General features: G+C 39.7%; 1 protein-coding gene across 3 annotated transcripts; it reads left to right on the top strand.

Annotated features, from left to right (window-relative positions):
- The first annotated feature begins 4,227 nt into the window (after positions 1-4,227).
- Positions 4,228-10,593, top strand: LOC140779337 (acetyl-coenzyme A synthetase, chloroplastic/glyoxysomal-like). 3 transcript variants are annotated; one of them, XM_073124369.1, is made up of 19 exons: positions 4,233-4,375; positions 4,448-4,841; positions 5,157-5,300; positions 5,380-5,535; positions 5,625-5,747; positions 5,816-5,984; positions 6,362-6,447; positions 6,633-6,734; positions 6,817-6,905; positions 7,004-7,094; positions 7,650-7,763; positions 7,866-7,942; positions 8,033-8,111; positions 8,271-8,339; positions 8,429-8,604; positions 8,767-8,823; positions 8,966-9,056; positions 9,133-9,231; positions 10,134-10,593. In XM_073124369.1, the coding sequence occupies exons 2-19, from the start codon at positions 4,458-4,460 to the stop codon at positions 10,317-10,319; spliced, it is 2,292 nt and encodes a 763-aa protein (XP_072980470.1). In that variant the 5' UTR covers positions 4,233-4,375; positions 4,448-4,457; the 3' UTR covers positions 10,320-10,593. The 3 variants fall into 3 exon arrangements, with proteins under 3 accessions (XP_072980465.1, XP_072980478.1, XP_072980470.1); XM_073124364.1 differs by having other exon boundaries at positions 4,228-4,841; XM_073124377.1 differs by having other exon boundaries at positions 4,230-4,841; positions 6,365-6,447.
- The last annotated feature ends 2 nt before the right edge of the window (positions 10,594-10,595 follow it).

Raw genomic sequence — 10,595 nt, 5'->3', positions numbered from 1 at the left:
TTGTGGTTTGAAGTGCAAGTAGTTGATAGAAATCTTTTCTTATACATTCATTTAGCTATGTGTTTATTGATCATTTTATTTGATCACTGATATATCTTTTTCCACTTATTTTTTGTGTTGTTTAAGTTTCTTAAGTTCGAGCAAATGTGTAGTGTTTTAATTTTTTTTAATTATGTAAATTGTGTCAGTTATTGTGTTATATGTGTAAATGACCTATTTATTAAACTGATTGCACATATCATATTGTGCTAATTGTTTAATAATAGAGTTATGTTCATGTCTACCATTTTTGATCTATTTAATCATTATGTCATATTTATATTATGGTGAAGTTGATTCAATCCAAACCTACTTAATTTATTCCAATTGCTAATTGTATCTATTTCCTTCTCGTTAAATTTTTATTTATATCATTTTACCCTTTGTGTGATCTAGACTAATATAAAATTATTAACTTTTATTTTCCAAACTTGGATAGAAAAAGTGTAAATTACTGTAATACCCTAGAACATTAATAATCTCATTGCTTGAATAAATATGAGTCTTCTACCAATATTTTTAAGATACTAAAATTTTTTATTCAATGATCATATAGTTAAAGGGAGACACATGGTTAGATAATAATTAAAATATACGAATCTCAGATAGGAGAAGATAAGAATAGATTGAAAATGTACAACAATAATTAGACAAAAGAAAAAGATGTGTGTGGGCTTCTAGTTTAGAAGGGCCCAGTTTGCTTGCGATCTAGAGCATTGACGTAATGCATGACCCACTTTCTCGTCAGTGGCTGGCCCAGATAAATATCTCACCGAACTGCACAATCACTGAAAACTATATATGCCCGTCGACATTAATTGACAGATTGCAAACTTTCGTGTTGGTTTCAATCATTTCCATTTCTTATGCTTAATTTTCACACAGATAATGAAGTAACAAGAGAGACGAGAGAAATAGCATGCACCGAATTCATTTGAACATGGCCTTGGTTACATGCCTCTGAATGATAACAAATCTTCTCAAAAAACAATATAAAAAATCACCCCCACTCAATGAAGCTCTAAGAATTAAAAGAGCAATCACATATTGGTAGTAATGAACTTAGCTGCACCGAGTGGTCACACTCCACGCTTATACAGGGAATAGATTAAGTAGGCCGGCCGTGACATTCGAGAGGATCAAGAAGGAAAGAAATGGAGATCAATTCACATGCGTACGTATAATTCTCTTCTTCTAGCTTGTAGCTATCTAATTTATTTTCTTGTTAACGGCAAGCAAGCAGGGCATGCATCCAACTTCCAACATGAATTGCTACTAAAATAAATAATACTACTGGGCCGCGATGGTTCGGTTGGATGAAGAGGAGATAGCCCTCGGTGGTGGAGAGGAAGGCGGGTGGCGCGAGTTCGCGCGGTGGAGCCGGCACTTAAAGGAGCCGGCATGGGTGGCCGGCGCGCACACGCATTTGGGGCCAGCGCCGTGGCCGCAGCTGGAGGAGTTGGGGGAACATGCACTACTCCTACTATGGCAGCTTTCCCGTGGCGACGGCGACGCCTTGTCTTCTTGTTGATGGTGATGGTGATGGTGGTGGAGGTAGGATTCCACCATAATCTCTTCGCCGGCGTCAACGTAGTTGGATGCCATTTCAGGTTTCAGAATGTATTATTTTTCTTCCCCCAGTGTCAGATCAGGATCTGAATTACCGAAACAACAAATCATTCACTCAGATCCATAACAGTATGAGAAAAAAGAAATTCAAGGAAATGGGCCGCCAATGAGTTCATTTACTTGACAAAGATATTAAAAAGAGAATTCCTTAATTGATGATTTATTTAGGTGAAATGAGGTTATGATCTCGTTTGTGAGGCAGGGATTAATGAAGAAGAATGAAAGACAAGGGAGAAGAGGAGAGACACGGCACATACCAGTAGTAAAGAACCTTAATTGAGGCGCCAAACTGCGTTAACCCATTGCTGCTGGAGGGATTCTGTTTATAGACCGAGCCGGGGCAGCCCGTTTCCAAGCATCCCGGGATACCGACTCGCAGTCCCGTCCCCACGAAATGAAAACCATGGGCCCACAATGAAATAGTCCGCTGAATGACGCAAATGCCCTCTCTTTCTTTACATAGATATCTATCTCCGTTCTTCCGGCATTCTCCGGGAGAATGGAGGAAGTTAACCATCGCAAGAATTAAGGATAGCAAGGTAATCTAACATTTTTTTTGTTTCACAAATGACGCTTAAAGTTATAGCCTCGGGTGTCGTAATAAATAATAGGCAGCAATTGGTTTGTGGCGAAACCATTGGCTGGCGGTTGAGATATCAGGGTCATCCTGCTGGTCCTGGGTACGTAGCGCACCCAGGAATAGGATTGATCCATTGCATATATCTGTTAGATCTGGTTAAAGGAAACCCGTAGGTCCAAGCCCACCGGATTGCTAACCGCCACAATAATCGTACAAGTATTATTAGGTGGCGAGGGGCCCATGCTATGCCCTTGGCTTCCCAAGAGATCCAACATGTGCCACAGGGGTGATCTGGGTAGCCATTTCGCACAAGAATTACCTTTCCCTATGTCCAAGCATTGATTGCAGAAGAATTTTATAACATGTTCGCGAAGCTGTATGTTCATTCAAAAGCTAGCTTAAACTGGAAGATCACAAGCTACGTACTTACTAGTATATTTGTATCTTTGTTCTTGAATTCTTCCATATCTACCGTATTAGTCCTCCTACTTCCAATCTTAATGCCCTGTAGTTAAGACTGACGAGACAGAGATAAACTACCACCTATGGATAAAAGCATTACTTCTCTGGATCTGTACATGCTGGAGGGCGCCCTTGGTAACGTAACTTGGAAAAATAAAAGAAAAAAGAAAAGAAAAGAAAAGAAAAGGAACAATACAAGTAGGAGAAGTACAAAATGTAAGGCCTCCTCCGGTGCCAGAATTCTCTCAGAGAGGAGAAAAGAATGGAGAATACATGTAGGATTTAGTGGATTCATGGAGATGGATACTGTCGTATAACACCGTGTTAACAATATTTGAATACGTGGGCCTAGAACGACTCCAACAGCCGAGCCCATCATTAAGTAAGATTTGGCACATACCCAATATTTCGCTCTTGGGTTCATATCAGCCCAAAAACAAAAGCCCGGCCCACTGTAGTAGTTGTTTGGTTCTCTTCTCTTCGTTGTCTTATTTTCTCAGTAAAATATTAGACAATTGGCTTAATTTCTAAGCTCGACAAATCGACAAAAACAAGGAACTTTTATGGCTCGATACTTTAAGAGAATCGCTTCAATAACTTGTGAGCTATTCCTATTGTTCTAATAAGGTGTAACCAGCATCGTAGATACAAGCCTCCCGGGTGGATTCCCGAAAGGACATTTGAGCGACCCTACATACAAGACCGAGTTCGACGACAACTAAATACAACGTACTATCAGAATATTGACTATTCGGCTGCTAATATATACAAGAATAGAAAGAAACCGTAGTATCAAGATATTTGAGCAGCACCTACAATCATCTCTTTTCTATTCAATCGTTGATTTCCAAAAGTCTTTTAAGTCCAACCTTATAACCCACGTCTTATGCATGTCTGCCGCAAAATATTTCTAAATATTGATTTCAAGGAAAGCAACTACGTATGCGCAAGCAGCGCAACAGCTTAATTAAGCGAGGCAATTAGTCCTTCGATTTGCTGTCTATCTTATCTCTTCGTTCTTTTTTTTTTTTTTTTATTGGAATTCATAAAGAGCTAAAAACTCGGCTAGTTACATTCCGTGCTGTGAAAGCATAAAACAAATTTAAACTCAAAAATTATAAAAGCCACCTAAAAAAAAAAAGCATTGATGTTTTCTTTCTGTGCCGGCCAACCATTCAACAGCTACGTCTCCCCGTTAAAGGGTACGCTGACATTATTTGATCCATATGACGCAAAGGCTGAGCTAAGAAAAATAAAAGTTTGCTGCTTGACTCTGTCAACGAGTAAATAATGTAAAGGAGCATGTTTCATTATTTTTTTAATTTATCCATGTCACCATCTCTGGTTGGGTAGGCTTAGCCAGACTTTGGAGACATGTGGCTCATGTCATGTGCCCAAGTTGCAAATTGGATACGACAGCGTCTCTCGACAGGGAAGGGGTGAAGGCAGCCCAAATGTGAAGATGGTTTTAAATTTCGTATGCCCCTGAAATCTTAATAGGACGGTCTTCCTATCCTACTTATCTATCATTAGATAAATGTGAGTTAATCCTTGGTTAGACTACCAAAGAAGGAATCGTTTTTAGAGTCTACCGGCCCTCGGGCTTCTTCCACTGCTGCCACCAGAGAAAAGGAGGAAAGAGCGAGGGATACGGCGGGCATGGTGGTATATATATGTATATTTTGGTGAATGTTTGATTATCATCGGTCAGAAATTAGGTTAAAAAGGACCTCGCAGGCGCTGACGCATGATGGCCCATCTTCATCAACTTATATACCACTATCCCGTCTATCTTTCTTCGTCTCCTTCTCGTCTTACTCGCTCTCTCCTGCGCTCTTACTACTACTCCTCTCATTCTTCCCCTGCGCGGTTCTCTCACCCTCTTCTGACGAGCTCCGGTTGCCGAGCGATGGGGACGAACGATGCGGCCGAGTCGTCATCGCGGCGGAGCATTGCGGCCTCCGACAACCTCCGGCACGTGGAGTCGATGGCCGAGCTGCCGTCTGGCGCTGGGAGAATCTCCCATCTCAACGCCGTCGTCCTCGGCGAGTCCCTCGCCTCCGAGGAGAACGACCTCGTCTTCCCCAGCCACGACTTCTCCCAGCAAGCCCTCGTCTCCTCCCCCGTGCAGGTCCGCTATCAATTCCGTCCACCCAAAGATATAATTTTTCTTCTTCTTCTCTCTTTCTTGCTTTCGCCGCCATTTGTCTTGTTTAGAATTATATTACTTATTAACAACTTTGATCCATGCCTATGCCAACACTTCTGCTAACTCGAATATAGATAAGTGAAAAAAAAAAAAAACGTAGTAGTTCGATTTTTTGTATTTTTTTCGGGACACAAATGGTAACTTTTTCCCTTTCGGGTTAACGATGAATCCACGATAGACGACAGAAAGGAAGGATTTTTGAATTAGTTTCGCCGCTAATACTATCTCTTGAATCAGTATCACAAAATGTATAAGAGGTCGATAGAGGATCCTGCGGGTTTCTGGTCGGAGATTGCCAGCGGTTTCTACTGGAAAGAGAAATGGGATCCGGAGGTCTATACAGAGAATATTGATGTGACCAAGGGGACTGTTCAGATTGAGGTTAGTTCATTTATCAGTCTGTTAGTGTAGTAGCTGCATCAGAGTTTGATCTTCCTCTTCTGCTGCTGTAATTCAATAGTGGTTCAAAGGAGCCACCACAAATATATGTTACAATGCTCTGGATCGAAATATCGAGGCAGGAAATGGGGAGAAAGTTGCTCTGTATTGGGAAGGGAATGACCCGGGTCAAGACGGTCAGTTGACCTACACCCAGCTGTTGGACAAGGTTTGCCAGGTACACCTCTACCAATCTATCATCTGATCCTAGTTTGGGATGTCAAAGGCATGATTTATACTAATGTGTCTTCAAATCTTCTACTGCAGCTCGCCAATTATTTGAAGCATGTCGGTGTAGGGAAGGGGGATGCTGTGGTGATCTACTTGCCTATGTTGATGGAACTGCCAATTTCCATGTTGGCATGTGCACGCATTGGTGCTGTCCACTCGGTAATGTCCAACCGACAAAATCAGGTTCATAAATGGATGATGTGATGATTTTCTTCAGTTTTGTTCAGGTTGTGTTTGCTGGGTTCTCTGCAGAGGCACTTGCCCAAAGGATCATAGATTGTAAACCGAAAGTTGTGATCACTTGCAATGGCGTACGAAGAGGCTCGAAAGTCCTCCATCTCAAGGAGATTGTGGATGCTGCTCTGGTTGAATGTGCCAATAACAACATACTTGTAGGTATGCAGTAAGAACTTCAGGAGAGATAAGATTCTGCATAGTGATAACCTGTGTATAACATTATTGTTCCTTGGTGCATTTTCTATTCATCAACTGTGCTCACCTTTTGAGAGATTGAAATAAGATGATTATCGGCATCTATATTAGGATGTTGAGTTCATATCAAACGACTTATCCTTTCCCTACTTTCATGACATCAAATTTCTGATAGTCTAGTACGGTATGTTTGATATATTAACTATTAAGATCTTTCTTTTCTTGGTCATATCCGTACTTCTGCATTGGAACACTTTTGTTTTTTTTTTTAATTCTGACACCTAGAAAGGTAATTCTTTCTTCATTGTCTTAGTTCATATTCACTCCCTATATTATTGAAGCAGGTATCTGTTTGACGTATGAAAACAAATCAGTCATGAAGAGAGAAGCTACAGAATGGCAGGATGGAAGAGATGTTTGGTGGCAGGTTGGTCTACTTTTTTGCTCAGGCACTGGCATCTCTATACTTGTTCCTTTGCAGTTCTTTAGGAGGATGGATTAAAGTGTATCTCTTTTGTGCTAAAGTTTGTCCTGAATTACTGAATGCTCATCTCATTTATTTATCATGGTAAGTGGGTAGATGCTAATACTTTGTGTGAGGTTGTCTCTCAGGATGTTGTCCCTAATTTCCTAACCACATGTGAGGTCGAATGGATTGACGCAGAAGATCCACTGTTTCTTCTTTATACAAGTGGCAGCACTGGGAAACCTAAGGTTGATCACCTTAAACTTGTTTAAATTGTCGCCAGCATCTTTTTGGGCCAAAAGTTAACATTTGATTTTTTTTTATATGAAGGGTGTTCTGCATACAACTGGGGGATATATGGTATACAGTGCAACAACATTTAAATATGCTTTTGACTACAAGCCATCAGATGTCTACTGGTATATGTCGGGTTATTAATTTCCTTCTTTGAGGTGCTGTGTTTGCAAAGTTTGGTCATCTGATAACATCCTTGTTGTCCTTTTCTTTCTGACATCAGGTGCACTGCTGACTGTGGGTGGATCACTGGGCATAGCTATGTTACATATGGCCCTCTTCTGAACGGGGCAACTGTTGTGGTTTTTGAAGGGGTAACTATCTATGATCTTTAATGCATCGTAAATGTAGGAAATGAATATCTTTATTCTTGACATCTTCATAGTAATAGTGACCTAGATAACTTAATGTTTCTGCATTGGTGGTAGAAAACTGGTCCATATTCTAGTATAGCTGATTTTGAGAGAACCATTACTTGTTATTAGTTATTAAAATACTATTAAATTTTATATAATGGTAATCTTCACAAAGTTATCATATTTTGCTCCCATCTTTATTTTAAAGTTACTACTTACTAGTTTCTACCACCAGATAGTCATCTGAACATCGTGTCATTTATGCTCCATGCTATACTACTAGTCTAGTCTTTATTTTTGTGCTCATTGATAGCAGAAGACACCACATCGGTATCCCAGTATGATTGCGATCCTAAGCAGCCATGGTTTTCTCTTACAGTAATATGCATGCTTATAACTACAAAAGTTACTTGTGAATCATTAATACTTGTTATACTCTCATTTTCAAGGTACACTAGGCTTGTACCCAGAGAAATTGTCATCTTTACAGTACTTGTGTACAACATTTTTCAGGCCCCAAACTACCCAGATCCTGGTCGTTGTTGGGACATTGTCGATAAGTACAAAGTAACAATATTCTATACTGCTCCTACACTGATTCGTTCCCTCATGCGCGATGGTGATGAGGTATGTGTTTTATTGTGATATGAAATAGCTTTCTGGCTTTCTCAAGTATGTATATTGTTAACTTTCATTATATTCTATGTTCATCTTGATTCTCTCATGCAGTATGTTACTCGCCACTCCCGTAAATCTCTACGTGTTCTAGGAAGTGTAGGGGAGCCCATTAATCCTAGTGCATGGAGGTCATACAAATTCTCCAAGGATTTATTTATGCATTACTAGATCTACTTTCACTGGAAATGATTTTTGAGATCTCGTCATATGCTCTGTAGGTGGCTTTTCAATGTTGTTGGGGACTCTCGATGCCCAATATCAGATACATGGTGGCAAACTGAGTCTGGTGGCTTTATGGTAAACTCTTGTCTTTTCATCAATATTTATTTTCTTATTGAAATGTATAAGTGGCCTGCTGTTTTCTGATTTTCAAGTTGGAAAGCAAAATTGCCTACTCCTCTCTGGTCCTTCATATATTTTATCAGCATAATTTTTGTTCTTATGTGTTTGCTGCAGATAACGCCTTTACCTGGAGCATGGCCACAGAAGCCTGGTTCTGCCACCTTTCCATTCTTTGGGGTTCATGTATGTTATGACATGACTTGAACGAGTAAAATAGGTTTTCGACTAGAATTCTGTTCTGTTCTATTACTAAGCATGCACAAAAATTACAGCCAGTCATTGTTGATGAGAAAGGGAATGAGATAGAAGGCGAATGCAAAGGGTATCTTTGCATCAAAAAGTCATGGCCTGGGGCTTTTCGAACACTTTATGGTGATCATGAAAGATATGAGACCACATACTTCAAACCATTCCCTGGCTATTATTTCACTGGTGATGGCTGCAGCAGGTAAATCTATTTCAGAATTTGACCAATCCAGTTTCCATCTCTATCCAGTGTATGTTATAAGTTATAACTATTCAGTCAATTGGACAATATGATTGGCCCTTCATCATCTAGATTCTACATTGCACGAATGGTTATGCTCTGCTATTTGTGTTGATAACTCAGGGACAAAGATGGTTACCATTGGATAACTGGAAGGGTGGACGATGTTATAAATGTCAGGTATCTTAAATGTGCTTGCTAATCTTCCATTTTGATACTTACTGGCAGCTTGCTTCAATGAGACAATCCTCCTCCATCTAAACTTAGATATTCTCATATATATGTAGGATTTGTTATTTTAACTGTCTTAATGTGTTTGCAGTGGACATCGGATTGGGACAGCAGAAGTAGAATCTGCCCTTGTTTCACATCCCCTGTGTGCAGAGGCTGCTGTTGTTGGTGTTGAGCACGAAGTGCAACTCTGCCTCTTCTCCATTTCATTACTTTTGTATTATATGACCCTCAGTTAACAAGCTTTATTTTCCCCAGGTTAAAGGGCAGGGAATATATGCTTTTGTTACTTTGGTGGACAGTGTTTCTTACAGTGAAGAACTCCGGAAGAGCTTCATATTAGCAGTTCGCAACCAGGTAGTTTTTCTCTTAAATGGTATTTGGCATTTTTGTTGCAGTGGTTGACCCTTCATTCGTTTGTTTTTCTTTTTCCCTTTTCTGCCTTCGCTTTTGGCCTCTAAAATGCATAGTTCAGCATTCCAATTCCCTTGTTGCACATTTCCTCATACTATTGGTGAACAATCTACATCACGTCTTAGGTTGGCAAGTACTATCCTTCATAATTTGCATCCTTTAACATTGGTACCTTTTCGTTATCATGTGTGCCTGTTGTGAATCAAACATCCTAATCCATTCACGCCAGAATTGATATATTAGGGGTTAACAATTACATTACACAGCAGTTTTCTCACTCTACCTTAATAGTTGCAAACATACTATACATGGTCATATCTATTTCACCTATTGTATGTCATGATGAGGTAAGAAAGTAATTATTCTGTGGCAGCTGTGAGTGCCAATCTCAAGTGATTCTATACTAGCTCTTATTTCTGTTTTTCTTTATTTAATAAGACCAAGTGCTAGGCTCTCATATTCTTGCAAAAGGAGGTCCTTTCTGTGTGGACTTGGTGTACATGCCTAAGACTTCATGCATGCAGTGGTAGCAACACTTCTAGAAATAGCAACAGATATTACCCTGTCCTAAGACAAGTTATAGTTTCATACGACAACTTGAAATCCCAGTGGTAACCGCATCGGCTAAATGTGCTTCTGACTCTAGATAGGTTATTACATCTACAATATCTGGCAACATAAGTTCTTGGTGAAAAGATAACTCATTTGATCCCTGCTTTCTGTCACTTGATTTAGTATCTGTCTCCAGAAATACCCAAACATCACATTTCTTTAAGGTTGTTATACTGGATGCAATCATGAGCAGATTTTTTTTGTTCTGATAAGGTTAGAATTGGATTTTTCAGATTGGTGCATTTGCTGCTCCGGACAAAATTCACTGGGCACCTGGACTGCCTAAAACAAGGAGTGGGAAAATAATGAGGAGAATATTAAGGAAAATTGCCTCCAGGCAGCTGGATGAACTAGGAGATACAAGTACTCTCGCTGATCCTGATGTTGTGGACCAGCTGATTGCACTTATTGACAGCTAGCATTAGATTGCAAGAACTATAGATAACTCTCATATATTTAAGTAAGCTGCAGAAGAACCATGTATGTAAAAGTGCATTTTCCCTTGTTTATGAGATTCAGCATCCTACTAGTACAAATAGCGGCTTGATCAACTGTTTGATACCTCAAGTTGCCATCTTAAAATATTATCAATTCGATGCTATGTCTACAACAAATGGGGAGACATTCACAGCACCATTAAAAAAAGGAGTTTTGACTACCTTTGATGTATCAATAAACATTTTTGGTTCCTGATG

This window comes from Typha angustifolia, chromosome 3 (assembly GCF_048772165.1).
Source record: "Typha angustifolia cultivar Huaian chromosome 3, ASM4877216v1, whole genome shotgun sequence".
In the NCBI taxonomy this organism is placed as follows: domain Eukaryota; kingdom Viridiplantae; phylum Streptophyta; class Magnoliopsida; order Poales; family Typhaceae; genus Typha; species Typha angustifolia.
Note: the sequence above shows the minus strand (reverse complement) of the source record. Positions and strands in the feature narration are given on the sequence as shown.